Source organism: Gopherus evgoodei, unplaced genomic scaffold, assembly GCF_007399415.2.
Source record: "Gopherus evgoodei ecotype Sinaloan lineage unplaced genomic scaffold, rGopEvg1_v1.p scaffold_57_arrow_ctg1, whole genome shotgun sequence".
NCBI classification, from domain to species: Eukaryota; Metazoa; Chordata; order Testudines; family Testudinidae; genus Gopherus; species Gopherus evgoodei.
Genome location: NW_022060078.1, coordinates 1 through 13,431, shown reverse-complemented (window position 1 = coordinate 13,431; position 13,431 = coordinate 1). Strand labels below are relative to the sequence as shown.

Sequence of the window (13,431 nt, the reverse complement as noted above, 5' to 3'; positions counted from 1 at the left end):
CCCCACCCATCTACCACTCCCTCCCCCTTTCTCTCCCTTTCCTCCCCACTTACCCCCTCTCGCCCAGTCTCCTCCCCCTCCAGCTCCTTCCCACCTCCCCTCCATTCTTCTCCCCTCCCCTTCCTACCTCCCTCCTCTCCTCCTGCGCCTACCCTTCCCCACCCCATCTACTCCTCCCTCCCCCTTTCTCTCCCTTTCCTCCCCACTTACCCCCTCTCTCCATCTCCCCCTCCCCATCTCCCTCCCCACCTCCCCCCTCTCCCAATCTCCTCCCTCTCCAGCCCCTTCCCAGCTCCCCTCCATTCCTCTCCCCTCCCCTTCCTACCTCCCTCCTCTCCTCCTGCGCCTATCCTCCCCACCCCATCTACCCCTCCCTCCCTCTTCCCTCCCCACTTCCCTCCTCTATCCCCATCTCCTCCTCCCCACCTCTCCTCTATCCCCATCTTCACCCCTCTCCATCCCCCTCCCCTTCCCCCCACCTCCCCTCTCCCCCCATCTCACCCTCCAGCCCCGTCCCCTCCCGCCCCCCAGCTCAGCACCGCGGACAGCTCCTCCCCGCATCCCCCCTCCTCTCCCGACAGGGGACCGGACCGCACCACCGTGCGCCGCAGAGGGGGGGATCACGTCACCACCTTCTCCTCCCGCCGCCCGCAGATGGTGCGACCCGCCCCGGGCTCGGCAAAGTGACCGGGAGCAACCATCGCGGCGGGAGGGGGTGGGGAGGTGGGGCCGGGCGAGACCAATTCCCGGAGACGTGCGGGGGGGGATCCGGGCATCTGGGCTGGTCCAGCTGCTGCTGCGCTCATATGACTCCGGGATTCGGGAGCCGCCGGGTCTGCCCCAGAGAGAGCCCGGGGTGCAGGCCCTATAGATCCCCTCTAGGAGCCTCTATAGAAGGGAGCAGTCTGGGGGAGAGAGAGACACCCCCTATAGCCCCCCTCCCTTGTAGCCCCCCTTCCCCTATAGATCCCCTTCCCCTATAGATCCCCCCTGCCCCACAGGCATCCCTTCCCCTCTATACACCCCGTTCCCCTCCAGAGATCCCCTATAGACACCCCTTCTATAGACACTTCCTTTCCCCACAGCGATCCTCCCTAGACACCACAGCCCGAGCGAAAGAGCCCTTATAGAAGAAGGCCCCTACAGGCAGAAATCTCCCGTTTGGAAAGACCTTCACGCATAGACGAGACTCGCCCTGAGAGATGCCCCTGTAGAGAGCCTTTCCCTATAGAAGCATCCTATGGGGAGCTTTCCCTACAGGAGGGGATCCCCTGTCTACAAGAGCCATCCCCTATAGACAGACACCTCTCCTGCCCTGGAGAGAGCAGCCTCCCCTATAGGATTGATAGACACTCTCCATCTGCCCCCTATAGGCACAGCCCCCTCCAGCGCCCCCAGGATGAATTACCTGCGGAGACGCCTCTCAGACAGCAACTTCATGGCCAACCTGCCCAACGGCTACATGACAGATTTGCAGCGGCCTCAGCCCCCTCCGGCACCCCCCAGCGCCCCCTCGCCCGTCCCCTCCCCGGGCAGCGTCTCCCCAGCTGCCCCCAGCCCTGGTGCCGGTGGCGGGGCAGGTGGGTTCTTTTCGTCCCTGTCCAATGCAGTGAAGCAGACGACAGCGGCCGCGGCGGCCACCTTCAGTGAGCAGGTGGGAGGCGGCAGCGCGGGGGGCGCGGGGCGCAGCCGGACGCTGCTAGTCATCGACGAGCCTGGCACCGACTGGTGAGGAGCTGGGGGGGTGGGGGTGAGGACAAACAGCTGTCCGTCCATCCATCCATCCATCCATCAGTCTGTCCATCCATCCACCCAGCTATCTATCCATCCATCCATCCATCCATCCATCCATCCATCCATCCATCCACCCCCTACACACACCCCTATCCATCCATCCATCCATCCATCCATCCATCCATCCATCCATCCATCAGTCTGTCCATCCATTCACCCAGCTATCTATCCATCCATCCATCCATCTGTTCGTCCATCCATCCATCTATCCATCCATCCACCCAGCTATCCGTCCATCCATCTGTTCGTCCATCCATCCATCTGTCCATCCATCCACCCAGCTATCCATCCATCCATCCATCCGTCTGTCCATCCATCCACCCAGCTATCTATCCATCCACCCATCTATCCATCCATCCACCCAGCTATCCATCCACCCAGCTATCCGTCCATCCATCTGTTCGTCCATCCATCCATCTGTCCATCCATCCATCCACCCAGCTATCCATCCATCCATCCATCCATCCATCCATCAGTCTGTCCATCCATCCACCCAGCTATCCATCCATCCATCTGTTCATCCATCCATCCATCTGTCCATCCATCCATCCATCCATCCATCCATCCATCAGTCTGTCCATCCATCCACCCAGCTATCCATCCATCCATCCATCCATCTGTCCATCCATCCACCCAGCTATCCATCCATCCATCCATCCGTCTGTCCATCCATCCACCCAGCTATCTATCCATCCATCCATCTGTTCGTCCATCCATCCATCTATCCATCCATCCACCCAGCTATCCGTCCATCCATCCATCTGTCCATCCATCCACCCAGCTATCCATCCATCCATCCATCAGTCTGTCCATCCATCCACCCAGCTATCCATCCATCCATCTGTTCGTCCATCCATCCATCTGTCCATCCATCCATCCATCCATCCATCCATCCATCCATCCATCCATCCATCAGTCTGTCCATCCATCCACCCAGCTATCCATCCATCCATCTGTTCGTCCATCCATCCATCTGTCCATCCATCCACCCAGCTATCCATCCATCCATCCATCCATCAGTCTGTCCATCCATTCACCCAGCTATCCATCCATCCAGACGGCCATCCATCTGCTCGTCCATCCATCCATCTGTCCATGCATCCACCCAGCTATCCGTTCATCCATCCATCCATCCATCTGTTCATCCAGCCACCCATCTGTCATTCAACTGTCCATTTATCCGTCGGTCCATCCATCCATCCATCTGTCCAGCATCCGTCCATCTCTCTGTCTGTTTCTTCATCCATCTGTCGCCTCCCCTCCCCCTCCATCCCCTCAGCCCACCCCCTGCCTGACAATTCATCCTGCTTTCCATCTGTCCGTCCATCCGTCGGTCTACCCCCCACCCTCACCCTCCACCCTTCGGCTCAGCCCTGGCCCCTGTCACCCCAAACCTCCGTGTGGCCACCCCTCTGCTTAGTCACTGCTGCGAACACTGCAGCCACCCCTCACCCTCCCCTCCGCTCTCTGTCCACCCTCTCCATCACCCCTTCCCCTGTCCCTCAGTGCCCCCCTCCCAGTCCATCCTGCTCCCCCACTGCCCCATCACCCTGTCCATCACCCTCCCCCACTACCCCCATTGCCCCATCTATTGCCCTCCCCCTCTGCCCCCATCGCCCCGTCATCCCCCTCCCCCACTGCCCCATCACTCCATCCATCCCCCTCCCCCTCTGCCCCATCTCTCTGTCCATCCCCCTCCCCCTCTGCCCCCATCGCTCCATCCATCCCCCTCCCCCACTGCCCCCATCGCCCCATCCATCCCCCTCCCCCTCTGCCCCCATCCCTCGTCCATCTGAACCGACATCTCAGTGGGTTTGGGGGTATGTATCCGTGTGGGGTCCCCAGGAATATTGTGGGAGGGGCTGTGTATGGGGGTGACCACCAAAGATCTGCTCCCCCTGGCCTGTTGGGAAGTGGGGAGGGGCTGGGTGGCGAGGAGGGGGAGGTCATGTGACCTACCCCCCTATCCTGCCCCTTGGGGCTGGATCAGAAGGAATTAAAGCAGGATAATCCCTATGGGGCGGGGAGGGGCGCTGACCCCCCAGCCACCTCCGTCACTACAGAGTTGGGGGCTGAAAGCCAGGACTCCTGGGTTCTCTTCTGGGCCCTGGGAGGGGAGTGGGATCTGGTGGTTAGAGCAGGGGAGCTGGGAGCCAGGACTCCTGGGTTCTTTCCCCAGTTCTGGGAGGGGAGTGGGGGCTGGTGGGTTAGAGCAGGAGGGGCTGGGAGCCAGGACTCCTGGGTTCTTGCCCCGGCTCTGGGAGGGGAGCGGGGTCTGGTGGGTTAGAGCAGGGGGGGGCTGGGAGCCAGGACTCCTGGGTTCTCTCCCCAGCTCTGGGTTCTCCCCAGCTCTGGAGAGAACCCAGGAGTCCTGGCTCCCAGCCCCCCCTGCTCTGGGAGGGGAGTGGGGGCTGGTGGGTTAGAGCAGGAGGGGCTGGGAGCCAGGACTCCTGGGTTCTTGCCCCGGCTCTGGGAGGGGAGCGGGGTCTGGTGGGTTAGAGCAGGGGGGGCTGGGAGCCAGGACTCCTGGGTTCTCTCCCCAGCTCTGGGAGGGCAGTGGGGTCTGATGGTTAGAGCAGGGGGGGGCTGGGAGCCAGGACTCCTGGGTTCTCTTCCAGGGCTCCCTGCTTCGGTGCCTGCGTGGCGCTGGACCGAGATGAAATGGAGACACTGGCTCTGGACTCTCCATTTTTAGCTTGTCTGTTTAGACTCACAGGTGGGTTCAAATCCTGCCCCCCGCCACTCCCCTATGGCTTCTGCCCACCTCCGCCACCACCGCTGGGGGGGCACCGTGCTGTGGTGCACCATTTGTCTCCCGCCTGAGGCGGTCCCCCTGCCGCTGGGAAGCCACACAAGCTATGGGGAAACTGAGGCACAGGCAGGCCTAGAAATATCCCATAAATTTCCCCCACATTCCAGCCACGCGCCTGCCTCAGTCCTCTTTGCCTGCCCTGAGGGGTGACCTTAACCCACTCTCCCCGCCACTGATTGGCCATGCAAGGTCTGGGGAAACTGAGGCAACAGGCAGGCCTTTTAAAATCCCCCCGCATCTCTCTCTTCCAGGCCTAAATTATTCAAGGGCAAGAAGCTCCATGGTGACGTGGAGGTGCGGGTGGAGCAGGTGGGTCTGGGCCCCACGGAATTGGCGGTGCTGGGGGGGTGGCAGCCTGCAGGGGGTGGATGGGGGCATTGTGGGGTTGAGGGGCTGGCGTGTGGCGATGCCAGGGGATGGGAGGGTCGGTGACATCTCATGAGGGGGAACTCAGGGCGCCCCGTCTCATCTGTGGGTCTGACCCCCACATTCGCCCCGCCCCCCCAGGCCGAGTTCTCGGAGCTGAATCTAGTGGCTCAAGCCAACGGGGCCTTTTCGGTGGATCTCGAGGTTCTGCGCAATGGGATGAAGGTGGTGAGGTGAGTGGGGGCCAGGGAGACCGGGGGGCAGGAATGGGGGGAACTGCCAGCCAGGGGCTGTGGGTTAGGTGGGGAGACTGGGGGGGGGGCAGGAATGGGGGGATCTGCCAGCCAGGGCCTGTGGGTTAGGTGGGGAAACTGAGGGAGAGGAACTGGGGGGAACCGCCAACGAGGGGCTGTGGGTTAGGTGGGGAGTCTGGGGGGGGGGGCAGGAAGGGGGAACCACCGCCCAGGGGCTATGGGTTAGGTGGGGAGGGGACTGATTGGGAGAGTGCTGCTCCCAGACCCCTCTCCCCACTCCCCCCTCCCATATCCCCCCCACTGGTTCTGTGAGGGGGCCACAAGGGGGCAGGGCTCTTTCATTGGGGGCAGGGAGAATGTGGGGGGTGCAGGGCTCACCCTGGGGGAGGGGAAGGGGGAGGAAGCAATTCTTTGTGGGGGATGGGGGCATAGAGGGGGCAGAGCTTGCCAGTGGCAGGGGTAGGTGGGATATGGGGGGGCAGGGACCCCTCACATGGGACAGAGGAAAGTGGGAGGGCAGGTGTGATCTTGGGGGGGCAGGGACCCCTCACATGGGACAGAGGAAAGTGGGAGAACAGGGTTCCCTTGTGGGGAGCAGTTGTGATCTGGAGGGATGGCGGCTAGCGAGGGGCCTGTGTCTAACCCCCGTCTGCCCCCCCAGGACGGTGCACCCCGACTTCGTGCTGGTCCGGCAGCATGCCTACAGCATGGCCCCGGGGGGTGACCACCGGGGCCTGGTGATCGGGCTGCAGTACGCCGGGGTGCCCAGCGTCAATTCCCTGCACTCCATCTACACTTCTGCGACAAACCCTGGGTGGTGAGCGCCAGGGGGCGGGGCTGGTGACTGTGGGGCGCTGGGGGCTGGCAGGTAGCCATGGGGCTGGTGGGTAGCCGGGAGGGAGATGGAGGGGGTTGGTGGGTAGCCAAGGGGTGGGGGGCTGGAGGGGGTGGGAAAGGGGGGTGGGGGGCTGGTGGATAGCTGGGCAGGAGATGAGGGGCTGGTGGGTAGATGGGGGTGGGGGGTCAGGCAAGTAGTTGGGTTGGAGACAGCGGGGACTGGTGGGTAGCCAAGGGGCAGGGGGCGGGTGGGTACCGAGGGCCGGGTTCTGCCCCCCTGACCCGTCCCCCTCCCTGCTCAGTTTGCCCAGTTGGTGCGGCTGCGCCGGAAGCTGGGGGCCGAGGAATTCCCCCTCATCGAGCAAACCTTCTACCCCAACCACCGGGAGATGGTGAGTGGGGTGGGGCTGGGGGTGGGCAAGGGGCAGGGCTGTGGGGTGGGCTATGAGCCTGGCAGGGGGTGAGCAGGGGGCAGGGCTGTGGGGTTGGCGGTGGACAGGGGTGGGGCTACAATGCTGGCAGGGTGCAGGGGACAGGGCTGTGGGATGGGCTGTGAGGCTGGCAAGGGGAAGGGCTGTGGGGTTGGGGGTGGGCAAGGAGTGGGGCTGTGGGGTGGGCTGTGGGGTGGGCAGGGGGCAGGGCTGTGGGGTTGGGGGGTGGACAGGGGTGGGGCTACATTGCTGGCAGGGGGCAGGGCTGTGGGGTGCGTTGTGAGCCTGGCAGGGGGCGGGACTGCAGGGCTGTGGGGTGGGCTGTGTGGCTGGCAGGAGGTGGGCAGGGGGCAGGGCTGTGGGTGGACACGGGCAGGGCTACAATGCTGGCAGGGGGCAGGGGACAGGGCTGTGGGGTGGGCTGTGAGGCTGGCAGGGGGCAGGGCTGTGGGTGGACTGGGGTGGGGCTACAATGCTGGCAGGGGGGCAGGGGACAGGGCTGTGGGGTGGGCAAGGGGCAGGTGCTGTGAGCCTGGCAGTGGGTGAGCAGGGGGCAGGGCTGTGGGGTGGGCTCTGAGCCTGGCAGGGGGGTGGGCAGGGGTCAGCGGCAGGGCTGTGGGGTTGGCTGTGAGCCTGGCAGTGGGTGAGCAGGGGGCAGGGCTGTGGGGTGGGCTCTGAGCCTGGCAGGGGGGTGGGCAGGGGGCAGGGCTGTGGGGTGGGGCTGTGAGGCTGGCAGGGGGTGGGCAGGGGGCAGGCTGTGGGGTTGGCTGTGAGCCTGGCAGTGGGTGAGTAGGCAGCAGGGCTGTGGGGTGGGCTGTGAGGCTGGCAGTGGGCGAGCAGGGGGCAGGGCTGTGGGGTGGGCTGTGAGGCTGGCAGGGGGGTGGGCAGGGGGCAGGGCTGTGGGGTTGGCTGTGAGCCTGGCAGGGGGGTGGGCAGGGGGCAGGGCTTGTGGGTGGGCTGTGAGGCTGGCAGGGGGGTGGGCAGGGGGCAGGGCTGTGGGGTGGGCTGTGAGGCTGGCAGGGGGGTGGGCAGGGGGCAGGGCTGTGGGGTTGGCTGTGAGCCTGGCAGTGGGTGAGCAGGGGGCAGGGCTGTGGGGTGGGTTGTGAGGCTGGCAGGGGGGTGGGCAAGCGGCAGGGCTGTGGGGTTGGCTGTGAGCCTGGCAGTGGGTGAACAGGGGGCAGGGCTGTGGGGTGGGCCATGAGGCTGGCAGGGGGTGGGCAGGGCTGTGGGGTGGGCTGTGAGGCTGGCAGGGCATGGGCAGGGGTCAGGGTTGTGGGGGTTGGCTGTGAGCCTGGCAGTGGGTGGGCAGGGGTCAGGGTTGTGGGGTGGGCTGTGAGCCTGGCAGTGGGTGAGCAGGTGGGCAGGGCTGTGGGTGGGCTGTGAGCCTGGCAGGGTGCGAGGCTGTGGGGCTGGGGGTGCGTAGGCGGGTGGGGCTGGCAGGAGGTGGCACTGCAGGGCTGTGGGGTGGGCAAGGGGCGAGGCTGTGATGCTGGCAGGGGGCAGGAACAGGGCTGTGGGGTGGGCATGGGCTGAGCGCAGGGGGGCTGGCAAGCAGGGCTAAGGTGGGGGGGGGGCAGCCGTGGGGCACAGGGTGGGCAGGTCTTAGGGCTGCCCTGGACCCCAGGGGCTGCTCTGTGCTGTGGGGCTTGCAACCCCTTTGTGTGCCAGGCAGAGGCATTCACAAGGGGGGGCCCATTGGCTGCAGCCTCGAGAAGCCCCGGGGCAACCCGGGGGCAGAGGTGAACTGGCCACCCCCCGGGCTCCCTTGAGCCCCAGGTCCCTCGGGAGAACCCTCAGGATTGGGGGGAAGGGGGACGGTCAGGGATTGCGGTGCAGGTGGGTAGCCAGGGATTGGAGCTGGGGCTCTGTGGCAGCTAGACCTGGGGGCTTGCCCATCCCACCCACCCCTGCCCCCCAGCCCAACAGACAACGGTGCAGACATCGACTCACAGAGATTCTTATTTATGATCCAACTCAGAGAAAACAGTTTTAAAACGGTGGGAGGCAGCGTGGGGGGAGTCAGAGCCCACGGGGTCACAGTCCAGGGGGCCGGCGTGGTGGAGGGTCTCATTGCCCCCGGCCCCGGCCTGCCTTGAGCAGGGCCCCGGAGGCTGCTCTTGAGGGGCTCCCAGGTGCAGAAGGGGTCGGCCCCGGGGGGCGCCCCCTGGCTGGGGCGGGGCAGGCAGGCCAGGCGCTGGCTGGGGCCCCTGCCAGCTCCGGTCCAGGAGCCCGTCGGTCCAGAGGCACTGGGCATCGCCCGACAGCGGCAGGGCATGAAGAGACAGGGCAACCCTTGGGAGGTGGCGGGTTAGAGAGAGGCCACGCCCACCCTCCGTCCCCGCCCACATCGTTCACACAGACCCCGCCTACTCCCAGACTCTGCCCCCTGAAACGCCCCCACCCCCCAGACACAGTACCTGCGGCATGGGGCGGGCTAGAGAGAGCCACACCCACCTCCCCTAGATCCCACCCCCCACCCACACTGGGGCCTCTGTACATGCCCCCTCCCCATAGACCCCCCCTCCGAAGCCCCATATTGCCCCCCGATTGGGCCTGGTGTTACGTGGCATCACTGGGGGGTCGGGGGGTATTAGGGACCCTCCCACTCCCCATCTCCATGCCCCCCCCAGGCCCTGTCTCCCCAGGACTCACCTGGCACCGCGCCCCCCTTCATAGGCCTGGCTGACCCCGCGGCGCTGGCTGGGGGGACGCGCCCCCAGGGGCGCACGAAGGAGCAGGCGGAGACCGTCAGGCGCTCGTCCTGCTGCGTGGCTGGGGGGAGAGGGCAGAGGGAGTGGCTGGCACCCGCGCCCCATAGCGCCCCAGAGCCCCATGGTGCCCGCTGCCCCTGCAACTGCCCATATCCCCCCGCCCCCAGTGCCCAACAGCCCACCCAACCCCCTATAGAACCCACCAAACCCATAGCGCCCCGCAGCCCCCCATTGTGCCCCACAGCCTCCCATGTGCCCACAGCCCCCACAACTGCCCATAGTCCCCCATCCCCCAGTGCCCCACAGCCCACCCAACCTCCCCATTGCCCTTGCAGCCCCCATGTTGCCCCCTCAACTGCCCATAGCCCCCTAGCCCCCGTGCCCTATGGCCCACCCATCCCCCATAGCACCCCGAAGCTCCCAGTGCACAGCCCCCCAAAGGCCCATAGTGCCCCACAGACCCCCAACTGCTCAGTGCCCCCAGCCCCCCATAGCTCCCCTAACCACCCATAGCACCCACAGCCCCCCAACTACCCAAAGCTCCCCCCAGTCCCCCATGGAGCCCCACCCTCCCAGTGCCCCACAGTTCCCCCAGCCCCCCATAGCCCCCTCACTGACCCACAGCCCCCCACTCCCCTGCAGACCCATATCCCCCCCACAGACCCCTAGAGCTCCCCCCCACAGCCCTCAAATGGACTCCTAGAGTCCCCCCAGCCCCCCCATAGCACTGCACAGCCTCCAGCCCCCACCCAGGAAATGCTGTGTCTGGGGGTGGCATGCCCCGGGGGGGCTGTCTTGGAGGAATGGGGGTCACAGAGGACAATGAAACTTGGGGGGGGGTCCTACCATGGGGAGGGGCTGAATGGGGGGAAGCAGTTGTGGGGAGGGGCCATCTCCAGGGTAAACGGGGGAGGCCCAGTGGAGGAGATGCATGTGGGGGTGTCTTGGGAGACAGGGGAGCAGATATCCCATTTGGGGGGCATACCTTGGGGGGGGGATTACCCCAGGAGGGAGCTGGTGTTGAGGGGCCCTGAAGGGGTTTTGGGGTGTCCTTGGGGTGGGGGCTGCCCCAGGCTGGAGTCGAGGTACCGGGGTGCCTTACCCATGATGAGGTACTCCTCCCCCTTCAGGGGTGCCGGGTGCTGGTACCCACAGACGCTCTCCAGGGCCGGGGTGTCTACAAAGTGAACGTCCGTCAGCGGCTCGAACCCCTTGTAGATCTGTGGGGAGACGCAAGTCAGAGCTGCGGGGGCGCTGTGGGGCACAGGGCGGGGGCTGGCTAGTGGGGAGGGTGCTCCTGGCTACCCCAGTCCTTGCCTGGCCTCCTGGCAGGGGGCACTGAGGGGCTGAGGGAGGTGGGGGAAGCTCCTGGCTACCCCAGCCCCATCCTCTCCCAGCTGGGGGCGCTGTGGGGAGCGGGGGGCACTGGCTGTGGGGAGCAGGGGGCACTGGCTGGTAGGGGGAGGGAGCTCCTGGCTACTCCAGTCCTGGCCTGGACCAGCAGGGGGCGCTGTGGGGAGCAGGGGGCGCTGGCTGTGGGGAGCAGGGGGTGCCGTGGGGAACAGGGGGCACTGGCTATGGGGAGCGGGGGGCACCATGGGGTGCTGGGCTGGCTGGGGAGTGAGCTCCTGGCTACCCCAGCAGGGGGCACTGTGGGGAGCAGGGGGCGTTGGTTCTGGGGAGCGGGGGGCACCGTGGGGTGCTGGGCTGGCTGGGGAGTGAGCTCCTGGCTACCCCAGCAGGGGGCACTGTGGGGAGCAGGGGGCGTTGGCTCTGGGGAGCGGGGGGTGCTGTGTGGGGCGCTGGGCTGGCTGACAGGGGGAGGGAGCTCCTGGCTACCCAAGTGAGGCGCTGTGGGGAGCAGGGGGCACTGGCCGTGGGGCTGGCAGGGGGCACATACCTTGGTGGTTTTGATCTCGTAGCGGACCCACGGCACAGACTCCCCACGGCTGCTGTTGTGGCTCAGTGGAGTGATCCCCATGAACCTGCCCCGAATCACTGCACGGCAAAGAGAGGGGGGTCAGGGCAGCCCCAGAGGCCCCCAGAAGACCCCCCCCCCTTCCGCCCAGGCCCTCGGCATCTAGAAGCACTTTAGTGGGGTGGGGGGACATGATCCTACTCGCGCAGACTCCTGGGTCTTCCCACACCCTGGGGGTATCAGGGGAAGGGGTCTCCCCCTCCTTCCCGGACTCCTGGGTTCTTCCACCCCTTGGAGAGAGGAGGATCCCGCCCCCCCCACATACTCTGGAGCTGTGACCCCAGAATCAGCTCGGGTCTGCTCCAGTGGGTAATAGCTATACTGACCCTGGGGCCCAAGGTCTGGGGGGGGGAGCGCTCCCTGGTTGGCTGGGGCGGGCAGGAGATGGGACATCGCAGCTGTGGGGGGGTGTTTCTAGCTCTGGGGGAGGGGCACGAGCATTTGATGTTTGAGGGAGCTGCAAAAATTGGGGGAGGACTGTGCGGGGGGTGGGGCATTTGGGGGTCACTCACCGATGTTGCCCTGGCAAACACTGTATTGGGTGCTGGGGGGCGGAGGGCTCAGAGAGGCTGGGGGGCAGGGTGAGGGAGCTAAGAGGGGTGCTGGGGGGCAGGGTGGGGGCAGGGGTCACTCCTGACGTCAGCCTGGCAGAACGCGTCTGGGGGTCCTGGGGGCAGGGTGGAGGGCTCAGAGGAGGTTGCTGGGGTCAGGGTGGGGGGGCTCAGAGGGGTGCTTGTGGGCAGGGGGTGGTGTCAGGGGTCACTCACCGGATACGTCGGCCTGGCAGAGTGGCATCTGGTGGGTGCTGGGGGCAGGGTGGGGGGCTTCAGTAGGGGTGAAGGGGGGCGGGAGGGTCACTCACCGATGTTCCAGCCTTGCAGAATGCCCATCTAGGTGGTGCTGGGTGGCAGAGTGGGGGGCTGAGAGGAGTGCAGGGGTGCAGGAGGGGTCACTCACCGACGTTGGCCTGGCAGAACGCCGTCTGGGGGTGCTGGGGGGCAGGGTGGGGGGGCTCAGAGGGGTGCTGTGGGCAGGGGTGGTGTCAGGGGTCACTCACTGATGTCAGCCTAGCAGAATGGCATCTGGGGGGCAGGGTGGGGGGGCATAGAGGGGTGCAGGGGGGTGAGGGGGATCAGGGGTCACTCACCAATGTCGGCCTGGCAGAACGCTGTCTGGGGGTGCTGGGGGGAAGGGCGGGGGGCTCAGAGGGGAATGCTGGGGGGAAGGGGAGGCAAGGGTCACTCACTGATGTCGGCCTGGCAGAATGGCATCTGGGGGTGCTGGGGGCAGAGTGGGGGGCTCAGAGGAGTGCAGGGGGGCAGAGGGGTCACTCAACGACGTCGGCCTGGCAGAAGGCCGTCCGGGGGTGCTGTGGGGCAGGGTGGGGTGCTCAGAGGGGGCTGGGGGTCAGGGGTCACTCACCGACGTCGGCCTGGCAGAACGCCATCTGGGGGTGCTGGGGGGCGCAGCTGCAGGCGTTTGTGGGGTCCCCCAGCACCAGGACCAGGATTGCACCCGCCAGCAGCCGGCTCGAGGTGACAGGCTCATGGTGACACTGGGATCGAGGGTTCCGGGGGACGGAGCGGTTAGACCCACAGCGAGACACCCCCAGCCCCCCCGAACCACCCCAGCCTGGCCTCTCCCACCAGTTTCTGTCTCCTGGCCTGGGCCTGGGGGGCCCAGGGGGCTGCGGGTCGGGAGTGAGGGGCACCGGCAGGCTGGGTGCCCAGGGGGACTGCGGGTCTGGAGTGGGGGGCACCGGCACGGCTGGGGGTGCCCTGTTTTCTCTGCCAGAAAAATAAGTCGAAGGAAGTTGTGGGGTGCGGGGGCCGGCGGCCGGGCCGAGGGGTCAGCGAAGGCCCGGGGGCTGGACGGTGGAAGGCTCGGAGGGGCCGGGCGGGGGCAGCAGGAGGGACCTGGGGGAGGTGGAAGGGGCCAGGGAGCCGGGGCGGGCAGCAGAAGACCTGGGGGGGGCAGTGGAAGGCTCGGGGGGGCCGGGGGGCAGCAGAAGACCTGGGGGGGGCAGTGGAAGGCTCGGGGGCCGGGGCAGCAGAAGACCTGGGGGGCCCAGTGGAAGCTCGGGGCCGGGGCAGCATAAGACCTGGGTGGTGGTGAAGGTCGGGGGGGGGCAGCAAAGCCTGGCGGGGTCCGGAAGGCCCGGGGTGGGGTTGGGGGCAGCAAAGACCGGGTCCCGGGGGGCCCTCTCGCCTACCTGGACCGTGGGGCTGTCGAGCTGCGCGGTGCCTGG

The 13,431-nt window shown here is 66.4% G+C and overlaps 2 protein-coding genes across 2 annotated transcripts; one reads left to right on the top strand and one right to left on the bottom strand.

Annotated features, from left to right (window-relative positions):
* Positions 1-646: 646 nt before the first annotated feature.
* Positions 647-8,932, top strand: SYN1 (synapsin I). Its single transcript, XM_030547182.1, is given in 8 exon segments — positions 647-657; positions 1,374-1,728; positions 4,858-4,915; positions 5,114-5,205; positions 5,888-6,018; positions 6,021-6,043; positions 6,366-6,455; positions 8,903-8,932. Coding segments are annotated over 7 exon segments (753 nt in total). The 5' UTR covers positions 647-657; positions 1,374-1,399.
* Positions 8,933-9,084: 152 nt separating this feature from the next.
* On the bottom strand, positions 9,085-12,744 carry TIMP1 (TIMP metallopeptidase inhibitor 1). The gene is made up of 4 exons (XM_030547299.1): positions 12,606-12,744; positions 11,106-11,203; positions 10,308-10,425; positions 9,085-9,266 (listed from the first exon to the last, which is right to left on the bottom strand). The coding sequence occupies exons 1-4, from the start codon at positions 12,628-12,630 to the stop codon at positions 9,085-9,087; spliced, it is 423 nt and encodes a 140-aa protein (XP_030403159.1). The 5' UTR covers positions 12,631-12,744.
* Between the last annotated feature and the right edge of the window lie 687 nt (positions 12,745-13,431).